The sequence below is a fragment of the Cavia porcellus genome, unplaced genomic scaffold (genome assembly GCF_034190915.1).
Source record: "Cavia porcellus strain 051 isolate PalLab524CR breed Dunkin Hartley unplaced genomic scaffold, mCavPor4.1 scaffold_1, whole genome shotgun sequence".
Taxonomy (NCBI): Eukaryota; Metazoa; Chordata; class Mammalia; order Rodentia; family Caviidae; genus Cavia; species Cavia porcellus.
Genome location: NW_026947484.1, coordinates 47,300,495 through 47,313,634, shown reverse-complemented (window position 1 = coordinate 47,313,634; position 13,140 = coordinate 47,300,495). Strand labels below are relative to the sequence as shown.

Sequence of the window (13,140 nt, the reverse complement as noted above, 5' to 3'; positions counted from 1 at the left end):
ACTAGTTAATGGATCACATATTGTCATCTTAGAAATAGTTGTTCAAGTTACAAAAATAAAGCATATAAAGTGGACATTCAAACAGTGAGACTGCAAACAGTTCTGTTCAATGATCCAACAAAACTCAGTAATATCATTGTCTATCTTATACACTTAAATATACATGCAGTTATATCATTTAGAGCACTTTCTTTTCCTCTCTTTTGTACAATGACTATTACACATTTTGGGTTTTATTGCTCCCACAGTTCTTATTACTTTTTTTGGAAGAGAGTAAAACCAAATGTGACATAAAAAAACACAGTCGTGTAAATCAAAAGGGTAGACATAATAGATAATGTAAAAACATAATACAAGGTGATCAACAATGGTTACCATAATGCCTTCCGCTATCTCAAATAGAATTGCCTATATCATCAGTTATAATAAAATTGAACAAAACAGTAAAGAATGAAACCAACAAAACCAAAACATTGGAGACATTACAGGTCTTCAAAAGTAGATAATAGTCAACCAGAATGGGCGTCATAATGAATCCCACTATCTTCACAGCTGTTGCCTAAACTTTCGAACCTGTACTATCAAGCAAAACAGAATAGAGGAACATCAGTCAAAACAAGATGGTAAGAGCAATACAGGGCTTCAAATCAAGTTAATAGAAAATCAAAGTGTATATATAATATATAATAATATATCCTGCTATTTTTTATTTATTTTCCCTTAATTAAAAGGATAAAAATAAAGAAGTAAATAATAAAATGGAAATTGAGATAAAAGAGGGCATAACAACAAAACAGCACAGATCAAAACATAACCATTTAAGCAAAATAGTGTTTCACCACAAGATAATCCCAACATAAAAGTAGTTACCATATTGTCTCTTTCCTTGAAATCTTTGAGTATAACTTCGTATACTGTAGCATCAAATATATCAAAACAGTGTAACACCATTCAAGAGAATGACCGTACTACAGGGTATTTAGAATCAACTAACAGAAAATGAACAATGGTTTCTGTATAATCTCCTTGTCTATAAAAGTTTTTGTTTATACTATCACATATAATAAAATCCAATAAGATACAACATGTTAAGACCTATGGAGACAGAAGAACAAAAGCTTAATGGGACTTCAAAACAAGATGATACTAAATCAGCATTACCTATTATGACGTCGTTTTCTTTAAAGTAGCTGTTCCTATCATCCAATCTTCTCTGCCTCATTTCTGTTGAGCTCTTTTTCTGTCATTAGTTGTCAGTTTGTCTTCTTCATTTTGTTTTCTGCTCCATTCATTGTGGCCTCTCTGCCACTATTTCTGGATTCTTCGTATTTTTCTTTTTTAGAATATCCTGCAGTATTCTCTGTAGAGTTGAATTGGTGGTTGCATATTCCTCTAGTTTCTCTTTATCCTGAAAGCACCTTGTTTTTCCATCAATTTTCAGGGATAGTTGTGCAGGATATATCAATCTTGGCTGGAGGTTATTATCTTTCACAACTTGAATTATTTCCCCCCACGCTCTTCGTGATTTGATGGTTTGTGCTGAGAAGTCTGCTGTAATTCTGATTGGTGTTCCCTTGTAAGTGATCTGTTTCTTGTCTCTGACAGTTTTAATATTCTGTTCTTGTATTGGATTTCTGGAATTTTGATTATTATATGCCTGGGTGTAGCTCTGTTTGGGTTGTAGGTGGCTGGGGTCCTGTATGCCTCATACATCTGAGTATCTTTACCTTTTCCTAAATTAGGAAAATTCTCCTGGATTATTTCTGTGGGTAGCTTTTGTAGTTCATTTGTTTGTGTCCCTACCTCTTCTTTTATGTTCTTAATTCTTAAGTTATAGATCCTCTTATCATCTTCTAGTCTTTGTATTATTGCTGTTTGTTTCTTTTTTATTTTTAGGAAGTTTTTCATTTCATGCTCCTACCTTACAAATCTGCCCTCCAGTTCAGATAATCTATCCTTAGTTTCTTTCAAGCTGTTATGCCAGTTTCTGGTAGAGTTTTTAGTTTCCTGGTAATCTCTTTGAGCCTGCTTCACATATTCTATGTTTTCTCTATTTTCTCCATCACACAATTCTCCCCTCTTTTTCTGTTCTTCCATTCCACCATCTGCTTTTTCTTGGGTGGTGCTTAGCATTTCTCTAACTATTCTGCTTGTGTCTTGCTTCAGGTCATTAATAACTTCATTCCTGAACTCATCTATGAGGCTCTGGAGATAGCGCTTTATGTCTATTGGTGCTGTGTCTGCTATTGCCTGTTTCTCAGGATTGGGGGCCAAGGAGCCTTTCTCGTTGCTCCCTCTTCCCATATTCTTTGTTCCTTATATATGCAAGTGTATATAGGAAGCCCAGCTTCCTTCCCTGTTGGCCACAGTCTGATTGAATTGCGCCGGCTAGGTGTTCCCTCCCACTGCAGCGCACGAGGGAGTTACGGACCGGGCAGCCTATGCAGGGCCTGCCCCTCCAGGTCAACCTACTGAAAGGCTTCACTGCTAGGGTGCACCTCTAGGCGCTGGGACCTGGGTTGTGCTAGCCTACTGGGTCTCAGCCAGCACTGCTCACCAACCCCGCTTGAGAGGGGGATATGTGACTGAAGTCACTACAGTGCCCTGTTCTGGCAAGTCTGCCTGGTCCCAGAATGTCCTCTGTTGGAGCCTCCTAGATTGTGGAAGAGTCCCAGTTTCCCTCACTCACTGCAGGTCGATGCACGGCTCCCCGCCCATCCCGCTCTGAACTCTGTTCACCGATTCCCGTTCTCAGAGCTTTCACACGTCTCTCTCCCTGCTGAGCAAATTGAGATGCCACAGTGGCGGCAGGAAACCCAATTCGTGGCTTCCAATGGTGCGGGCTCCAGCTTCCACACTGAGGCTTTATCTGTTCCTGTTATAGCACCAGGATTGCATTCCCAGTTGGTTTCTCTCAGCCCAGTTCATTCTTGGGTCAGCAGGGTATATCTCCTCTTGCTTAGGATTCCTCACTCCGCACCATTCCTGGATTCTAAGCTGGGTCTCGCAGAGAGCCTCTTTAGCTGCTGCTACCTGTCCGCCATGTTCACCCGGAAGTCTATCGGTCCGTTTTTAATCCTTGGCATGTACAGAGCCAGTTTTCCCAGCACCATTTACTAAAGAGGCTGTCTTTCTTCCAGTGAATGTATTTGGCATCTTTGTCAAAGGTAAGATGGCTTAGTGTGTCTGGAGTTGTTTCTGCATCTTCTAATCTGTTTCATTGATCTTCAAGTCTGTTTTTTATTTATTTATTTTTTTGCCAGTACCACGTTTGTGTGTGTGTGTGTGTGTGTGTGTGTTTATTACAGTAGCTTCATAGTAAAATTTCATGTCAGGGATTGTGATGCCCCTGTCTTTTCGTTGTTGCCCAGGATTGCCTTTGTTATTCTAGGTCTCTTCTAGTTCCAGATGAATTTTAGGATTGTTTTCTCTAATTCCGTGAGATACACTATTGGAATTTTGATTGAGATTGCATTGAGTCTATATAACAAAAACGCAGTATATGTTAGAACCATAGAACTTCTGATGCCCTGCTTTCCTTGCATCAGCCTCAAGAGAATATCAGAGCCTCACTAGGTGATGATGATCAACAGACTTTTCTGTTTTGTCCTAAACATAGGTAACATTTTAAAGTAGATTTTCTCAGTATTGTTTTTTTTTAAATAAAATGCTGCATGCATTTTAAACAGTGCAACAAAATATAAAGAAAAAATCTTAAGGTATTGTCTAATCTCATCACTCAGTGATTAGTGCTAGATGACCATCACACTGGTCATCTCTGTACCTGTGTAGATACATACAGGTAGTGTGATGAATGCATTCACGGACCTGTCAGAGAGCGCTGCTGAATTTAATAAAATTGAAGAGATTTTGGGACTTTTGACTGGTAAGTATTTGCTGTCACTAAAGGTTCTTCAGGAAATATAGTCTGAAGTGTTGAAAAATTACTGTATTATGAAAATCATTAAGAAATTAAAATTTCGGCTGGAGATACAGCTCATTGGCACATTGCCTGCCTGGAAAGTATGAGATTGTGAGTTTGATTCCTGGTGTAAAAAAAAAGTTTTAAAAACTTCATATTTTCATTTTAGGATTAACTTTGAAAGATGAAGAAATTAGCTTAATACATTTATTTTCATCTTTTGCCATTGTGCCTTTTTGATTTTTGTTAGTATTGTGTTATTGTTATACTTTTTAGGTCTATAATGTTTATAGTCTGTTCTATAACCATAATTTCCACTTTTTAAAAAGACTTGCTTCTGTATTTAAATAAATTTAGAGCTTGCCAACATTAATTTTGCTGTCTTAATTCCTTAGTTCTTTATTTTAAATAACTTCTTCTTTGGTTGGAGTTTTTTCTCTTTAAAGAACATGGTTTATAGATCTTCCCTTCCACAAAGAAGGGGCTTGCATCTTATTTCTATGGAAAGAATGACCTCTAAATTTATTTTGATATCCCATTTGAGAGCAGGGGTGATGAAGGAGTTAATTCACTATATAGTTCTTTACCATTTCTTTCTAGTCTCATTTCCATCTCTTCAAATAATAGGTATTATTAAAAATTCTCAGGAGTTTTTCTACAATGTAGTAGGGCTCAGGATTATAACTTGTTACAGACTTAGTAAAAAATGTGTTTCTGTTTTTTGTGGGTTTGGTTTTGTTTTGTTTTGCTTTGCTTTGCTTTGCTTCATCATTCCGTCTTGAAATTGCCCCTTTCCCAAAGTTTCTGCTCATGTACTTTCTTTTACTGTGTTTTCAAACTGAATGCTTTTTTTTTTTAAGGAAGGAGATTCTTCTGATAGCCTTGCTTTTTGATATTTATATGAATTACAATAGTTTTGAAGTTAAGTCTTTAAAGATTTCATAATGCCTTAGGATTCAATGAAGTGTGACTTTATTTGAAAGCATGACATTAAAAAATATTTGAGAGTTCTATTTACATTGTATTCTCTGTGAATAACACCTCCTAGCACGTGCATTTTGTAAAATACAATATAAATGATCCTTCCGGGGATTATGTAATGCAGGTGATCATTCACATACAATAGAAAGATTAAATGGTCAAAATGCAAAGTGGGCTTTGTTTCCACACTCTCATAAGATGATGATGCATAAGCATCTTTGTTTTTAAATTTACCCCCAACCCCAACCAGGGAACTAGAATGTAGGATTCAGGTAGAATTTCTAGAAACTAGAATAAGTAGGAATGGCCAATAACATGAGGCTAAGAAAGATCTGAGTGGCAGAATTAATGTTCCCACTGGCTTGAACCACTTGTGGTACAGTGTATGACTTGAGTTGCTTGTACCACCCAATGGGACTGTCCTATACTGCCTAGTGGGACAGTCATGTGTGTACCACTGGTGGCATGGATCTGCCTGGCAGTGAGACATACTGCTCCATCATGAACATATTCAAGATCAGTGTCAGACTGGAGAGCTGAGAAAAATCTAGATCTTGGCATCAGCATAGAAAGACTTAGCAGAGAGAGAGGCCAAGAAAAACAAATCAGTACACCTTTCCAGAGCAGCAGAGGCCAGGTGAATACAAAGTTCAGAAAAGGAGACAAAGCCTGAAAAGATCCTTTGACATTTGGGGGTGGTGGTAGAGGGGAGCTAGGGTCTTAATTTGATGGAATTAGGAAAATATTAAATAATTCTGATGTAGTTGGTTACTTTTTCATTTTGATGCTTAAAATGTTTGACTATATCATTATTTGAGATTATTTTTATTCTTAAGGAATACTTGAGGTTAAACAAAGCAAGATCAGATACTTTTTTAGAAAACACTGTCTTAGTTACTTTTCTCATTGCCCAGACAAAATACCTAGTGCCTAAAGTTAAAGGGAGAAAGGTTTATTTAACACAGGTCTGTAGAGGTTTCAGTCTGTAATCAGCTGGCTCCAAGGCAGGGTGGCATGGCAGGCAGGCATTGCAGTGTGGAAACAGCTCATGGCAGGCAGAAGGTAGCAAAGCAAGCGTGAGACCTTAGCAGCTTTTTTTCTGCCCCTTTTATATTACATGTAGGCTACTGAGATTAGTCCAAACCAGTCAGTGGACTGATTTAGTAATTCTTAATTCTAGCACTCTTAATCCTTGCACTGCATCCTGAATCAGTCACATACTCTAGATCCAGCTGCCTCTGAAAAAGCTCCATTTTTAACTGCATGAGGCTTTGGTGGGACATCTACACATAGGACATAACATTCTACCCCTGACTCCCCAGACTCAGGGACATTCCTTTATACAAAAAAAAAAAAAAAAATTAGTCCATCTTCAAAAGTTTCCTAAGTCCTAACAGTTTTACCATTGTTGAAAAATCCAAGCCCAAAATTTCTTCTGAGATTTCTGCAAACTCTTAGCTGTCAGCCCCTATACAAATAAAAAGAAAGTCAAAATATTTCTACCATTCAGTGGCACAAGATAGATATTTCCATTCCTAAAAGTACGAAGAGGGGGATAGAAAGGAATGAGAACAAAGTAAGTCCAAACTCCAGCAAGCCAAACACTTACATGCCACAGTTCCACTTCTAGCATCCCTGGACATGCATGGCAAGATATGAACTCCAAAGGGCTTGGGTTACTCCATCCCTACAATACTGTCAGTGGTTGAAGCTCTCACAACTTCTCTTATAGGCCAGTTCTGCCCACTCGTTGCAGTTTTCTTGTGATGATCAATGTTCCTGGTTTCCCCAAACTTCTGGGGTCTTCAGTATGCTTTCAGCTTCACACTCATGGCTTCACACACTGTCCTCTCAGGGACATACTACCTGGCTTCCCAGGCCTTCTTCTGAAATCTGGGTGGAAGCGTTCCGCACCCAACCGTTGCATTCAGCACACACCTAAAACCAGCACTACATGGATAATGCCAAGGTGTGCTGCCAGCTGGAACAGTGGCCGGGCTTCCTTCTCTCTTGGCTGTAGGGATCAAGTGCCTGGATCACTGACACTCTGAACCAAATCCCAGGGAACAAATGCTGTTGATTGTCACCATTCTGGAACATGGTACTTTGGGACTCTCTTAAAAGCAATGCCTTTCACCTTTTCAGCTCTGAGGCTGCAGATTCTTCTGATGTCCTAGGCCATTTTTACTTTGTTTTTCTGAAATACTTGACTTTTTTCTTCCTAGTCTTTTTATTGACCAATTTATCCTCTGTTCCATCTTTGCAGGCTGAAACTTTACTGAAGCTTGCTTTCTAACCAAACTTACAGCATTTTGAGTCATCCTGCTGGGCTCCTTTGCTCTGGATTTTCAACATAAACCTGGCTAAAAGTCCCCAACAATAGCCATGATACTGCCTCAATATCAGACTGCCTTGAAAAATTTTTAAAAATGTATTTTAAACAGGATAAAACAGAATAAAACCAATTAAAACAAACCAGTGTAAGAGATACAGGACTTCAAAACATTATGAAATCAACAATAGTTACCATAATGCCTTTTAATGTCTTCAAAATAGCTGCAGATAACTTTGGACATAGTAAAATTCAAACAGAACAGAATAGAATAGAAATGATAAAAACAAAACAATGAATGCAATAAAGGACTTTAAAACAAGCCTATAGTAAATCCAAAATTGCTACCATAATATATCTTGCTATCTTTGAAATAGTTGCTCCTGCCTTCAGATTTGACATGATAAAACAAAAGAAAAGAGAATAAAACCCAACCCAACAAAACAATAGAAACAATATAGGACTTCAAAACAAGACCATAGGGACTCAACAATGGATGCAACCCTCAGAAGGACATACCCCCTAGATGTCACACTGTGTGTTGCTGTCCTCCAAACCATAATTAGGCTTCTGGCCTAGACCTGTAATATTAGTGAAACACCAGAGCACCACAGGCATCCAATTACATTTCACCTTGATAGTTATCATCACTGCCTGTGTTTCTCTGGATGAGCCAGTTGCTTACAGCTGGGGTGAGGTGGGGGGTCTTTGGGATGGTACTTCTTGTGCACCAGAAGGGACTGATTGTTCCTGGTCCTGCGGCAGCCCACACATGGTACTGGTTCCCAGAGTAGGCTTGCTTCCTGGTGTGGCCTTGTTCTCTCTCCCCCTAGAATGTGAATGGTGTAGCTGATCATGGGAGAGACTGGGATCTGGCTGTTCCTGGTCCAGCGGTGGCCTGCACATAGTGCTGGTTCACAGACTGGGCTTGCTTCCTGGTTTGCCTTGAAATTTCTTCTGTTAAGTTAATCCATCTGCTGCTCTTAGTCTTAGTCTCAAGCAGTCTCTAGCCATAAGCAAAATGCAGACAAATTTTCTGCCAACTATAACACACATTGTGCAGAGTCCAACAGTCAGTGCAGTTTTCTTTCCTGTCAGAGACCACCTAAGCCTGATCTTTTAACAGCAGGATTTCTGTCAGCCTTCAGGTCTTCTGAATTCTGATCTTCCATCGTGTAGCCTAAGGCGTTCCAGGTCTACTTTTTCATCTAGTGTCTGTGAACCTTTCCAAATTCTTCCGACAAATCATTCCTAAAGACTTCTGAACCACATGGTTAGGTGTAGTCACAGCAACAACCCCACTCTTGGTACCAGATTCTGTCTTTCTTACCTCTGTCTTATTGCTGAGACAAAATACCTGACACCCAAAGGGGAAAAGATTTATTTAGCTCACAGTTCATAGAGGCTTCAGCCCATAACTGGCTGTCACCAAGGCAAAGTGGCGTGGCAGACAGGAGTTGCACAGGACAGGCAGTGTGTGGCAAGCAGAAGGTAACAAAGCCAGAAAAAGACCTTACCAGCTTATTTTTCTGATCCTTATATATTTTATCTAGTCTTCTTAGATTAGGATGGTACCAAACCAATCAGTAGACTGATTTAGTAATCACCCACCCTTAATTCTAGCACCCTTAATCCTAAATCTGTCACACAGTCTAGATCCAGCCACCTCTGAAAAAGCCCCACCTCTGACCGCATGAGGCTTTGGTGGGGGGACATCTAGACACAATCTATTAACATACCCCAGTAGATGAAAATTTGATGTCACAGAGTTATACATTCTGATAGCATAATGAACCAGAAAAAATAATAGAAATCCTGGAAACTAACACCTAAATTTCATGATTTATTAAGGTTCTTACCTATAAGACTTGTTAGATGTTGACTTGAGTTACTCAGCACTCAGGAGGCTGACGTGGGAGGCCAGCCTGGGCTGCATTGTAAGTTCAATGCCAGCCTGGAATATGTAGTAAGGCATCTCAAAGCAAAACAAAACAAAAAGAAAACAAACATACAAACTAACAACAACAGAAAAAAAAAAAAACCCAGCTTGTACTCATGTGTTCAGGATCTGAGATAATTTGATATAATTACATTAAGTTTTAGTAAACCAACAAAATAGAAGGATTCAAACTTTTTTGTAAAGTGTTTTCTGTGTTATCTTGTGGGTCCCAGCTAAACTCTAGGGGAGGGAAGTATGTAAGACTTGTTCATGAGGGGGCATGGCAGTCTTGGGAGCCACCTTAGAATTCTGTCCAGCATATATAAATACAGGATTCTGTCTGGAAAATAATTTTTGAATTTTAAATAATTGGAAAGTTTGTGAGGATGTGTTTTCCTGTGTATCTACTTTTAATTATTCTGTTCATTACTCACTGTGCTTTTTCAATTGGGCAGCTCATGTTGCTTCGTTGTGGAGAAGTTTTGTGCTTATTTCTGTGATGATTTCTTTCCTTCTGTTTTCCCCTTTTCCTCTCTGTGACTCCTGTTGTTTAGATATCAGGCTTCTGCTAGTGCTTCAACATGACTTATTATCGTCTCTCTGTAACTTTCTGTCTGTCCTTGTTTTGCTTTCTAGGAGATTTATCCAGCTTTACTTTTCAAATCTTAATGGATATAATATCTTTTCATCTCCTTGAGAGTCTCCATAGTGATTATGAAGCTTTCTTCTTCTTGCACAATCTGTGTTTCTGCCATATTATTTATTTTTCTGTGGGTTCTGGTCTCTCTCTTTCATGATAGAGGTTTTCCTCAGGTTTCCTTGGATATCTGTTCATGATATAGAATTTAAAAATTAAGAAATTGATTGGTGGGACTTGTTGACTTGTGCTCTGTAGGGTGATTTGGCTTGGGTGCCTTTTTAAGGAACTCCCATGGTCATTGTCTTTAGGCTCATGTGGATTATTCAAGATCCTATGAAATCCTTCTTCCAGTCTTCTGCTCAAGGACAGAAGTGTGACTACAAGCATTCTGAGAATGGAATGGTGAGGAGCTTTGGGAGGCATCTTAGCATTCAGTTACTTAATTATGCCAGTTTGGGTATGGAATCCCCACTCTCAGCTGTTTCTGAGGTGCCCCAGATTCTTGTTGGCATGGAAGAAGAATAGTTGCCTAAACTCTTAAACTGGAAATGGGAATCTAGAGATCTAGCTACTTCTCAAAACCCTGACCTGCATTGTATGTTTTTTGGTCACAAATGAGGTGGCTGAAGGTGCATGGGGTTGTTTCTCTCCCCACTTTTGTTACATTCCATTAGTTTACATGTCTGTCTTTGTGCCAGAATCATGTCATTTTTGGTATTGAAGTCTAGTATTGTGATGCCATATGTTTTGCTATTTTTGCTCAAAATTGACCAAATTAAAAAACAGGCAAATGAGCTAATGACACACTTCTCAAAATGTAATACAAATGGCCAATGAGTATATGAAAAGAATGTTCAACGTGTAGTCGTGAGGGAAGTGAAAATCAAAACTGCTTTGAGATTCCATCTTATCTGGAACACAAAAAACAGTGAATACTGGTGAAGATGTGGAGAAAGGAACCTTCCTGCCTTGTTGGTGAGAATGCAAACTAGTGCAGTTTCTACTGAAATTAGTATGGCGATCTCTCAAAAAACTACAAATAGAAATACCATGTAACCCAGCCATACCTCTCCTAGGTATATTCCTGATAGAATTAAAGACACCACATTTTAGTGATACATGCATACCTATATCTATGGCAGCACAGTTCACAGTAGCTAAACACTGGAAACAACCTAGATGCCTATCAGCAGACAAATGGATAAATAAATTGTGAATATATATATATATATATATATATATATATATATGCATGCCATGGAATGTTGTCCAATTATAAAGGAGAGTGAAATCACTGTAAGAAAGCAGATGGAACTTGAGACCATTATGCTAAGCAAAAGAAGCCAGACGCAGAAAGTTAAATATTGCATATTTTCTATGAGAAACATAAAATATAAATAAATAAATGAATAAAATGAGAGGTGATGGGAAACTAGAAAGTGGACTTTTGAAAATAGGGCAAGGGGTTCTGGAGGATGGCCACAGGGATTGAAAAATGACCAAGATGTTCTATGCAGGTACCAGTTTCCCAAAACATCACCGTTCTTCTCTGTTACAAACATGCACTTTGACTTATTCTTTCTCATTTTAGAACCTTCCTGACATTTTCTATATATATAAAACACTGACAGTTCTTGTGCTGTTTTAGAATTGTATAGTTGAAATTGAGTCATTCCTTAGCTTTTACTCTCCTGGCTGAGGGTGTTGCTTCATAACAAAACCATGTCAGTTACTGTTCTGTATTCCAGCCTCCAAATATTACTGCCTCTTGTTTTTTCTTTATTCAATTATGCATGTTTATATATTTTTAACTCCTGTGGTTTCCCTGGGATTTCTAGAGGGAGAGAGATTAGATATATGTACCCAATCTACTGTTTTTAATTTAGATGTTCCTTATGTTATTGTGTCATTTATTGCCTCTTAAAGTATTGTACAGGAACATTTATGTCTTGTCTATTCTATTTCCTTTGAAATATTTACCTCTATCAGTACCACATTCTTTTATTTTTGTTTCCTTATAATATGCCTGTTTTTTCGTTGTAATTTTATGTTTAATTCTTTATAGTATTTCTTGGCTTTATAATTGGTTTAAATTATGCAGGTATATGGAAGTATTAAATGTGATTGTTTTTACTAATGTTGGGTTTACTTCACAGAGTTGATTTTTAATCATGACTTTATTAATATGAATTAGGATTTCAGTCCAAATGTTGGAACATTAGATTCACACAATGAAGGCATGTTTTTCTTTTATTTTAAATAAAGACTGAAGTTGCTGAAGATCCCCAGCAAGTTTCAACTGTTCATCTCCAACTAGGATTACCACTGGTTTTTATTGTTAGCCAAAAAGCTACATATGAAGCTGATAGAAGAACTGCAGAGTGGGTTGCTTGGCATCTTCTAGGAAAAGCCGGAGTTCTACTCTTGTTAAGGTATCTTCCACACCGAGTAACCACTGTATTAGCAAAACCCTAGTATTTTTCTTCTTATATAATCTAAACACATGAAACCCTCAGATCTTGGCTAAATCCCAATATTGTTAGAACTAATAGCTGAGCTAAATTCTGCACATTATTAGTCTGATCAGATTAACATGGAGACGGGACAATATGGTATGCATTTATATGTGAAATTTCTCAAAGAATAAATTGTAATCACTTTTCATAAGCATTTTTTAGTATGAGAATTTATTGTCCTATTTTGGATTGACCTCCTGGATGACTGTTACTCTTCAGATCTGCAATGTAAAACATTTGTTTCCATTTTGAAAAAGGGACTCTTTGGAAGTGAACATTCCTCAGCATACCAATGTGGTCTTCAAAAGAGCAGAAAAGGTTAGTCACTTTTGCTACTGGTCTCTAATGTCAGCTTGCTTAAAGTACACGTAGTCCTAAAATAATACGTGTTTTTCATGGAAAAGAAAACCTGTCACTTTGGCATGGTGGTGCATACCTGCAATCCCGCAGTCTGGAACTTGAGTCAGGAGGGTTAGCCCAGCCTGGGCAATTTAGCTGCTTGGTAAGACTTGGTCTTGAAATTATAAAAAACAAACAACAAAGAAACAAACAACAAGGCCTGGGGATGTAGCTCATTGCTAAGAATAGAATAAGCTTTTAAAAAAATTTTTATTTTTTTGGTTCTGAGGATTGAACCCATGACCTGCACTTACCAGGCAAGCGCCTGAGCCACTGAGCTAAGTCCCCAGCCCCAGAATAAGCTTTTTCTGTGAGTTGTATCAAGTTCAATGCAATTCTTTTTAACTTCCACTTTGGGGCAGTAATGTTGATCCTGAGACTATGTGACCATTCCTTCCCTTTCCCTTTCCT

At 38.1% G+C, this 13,140-nt stretch overlaps 1 protein-coding gene across 5 annotated transcripts in view; it reads left to right on the top strand.

The window, feature by feature from the left end:
• The window catches only part of Txndc16 (thioredoxin domain containing 16), an 89,804-nt gene that overhangs the window by 40,316 nt on the left and 36,348 nt on the right, over positions 1–13,140 (top strand). For all 5 annotated transcript variants that reach the window (XM_013154699.3, XM_063247716.1, XM_005004540.4 and 2 more), the window contains 2 exons: positions 12,080–12,246; positions 12,588–12,648. In XM_013154699.3, coding sequence (XP_013010153.1) covers positions 12,080–12,246; positions 12,588–12,648 — 228 coding nt within the window. The remainder of the gene's footprint in view (positions 1–12,079; positions 12,247–12,587; positions 12,649–13,140) is intronic.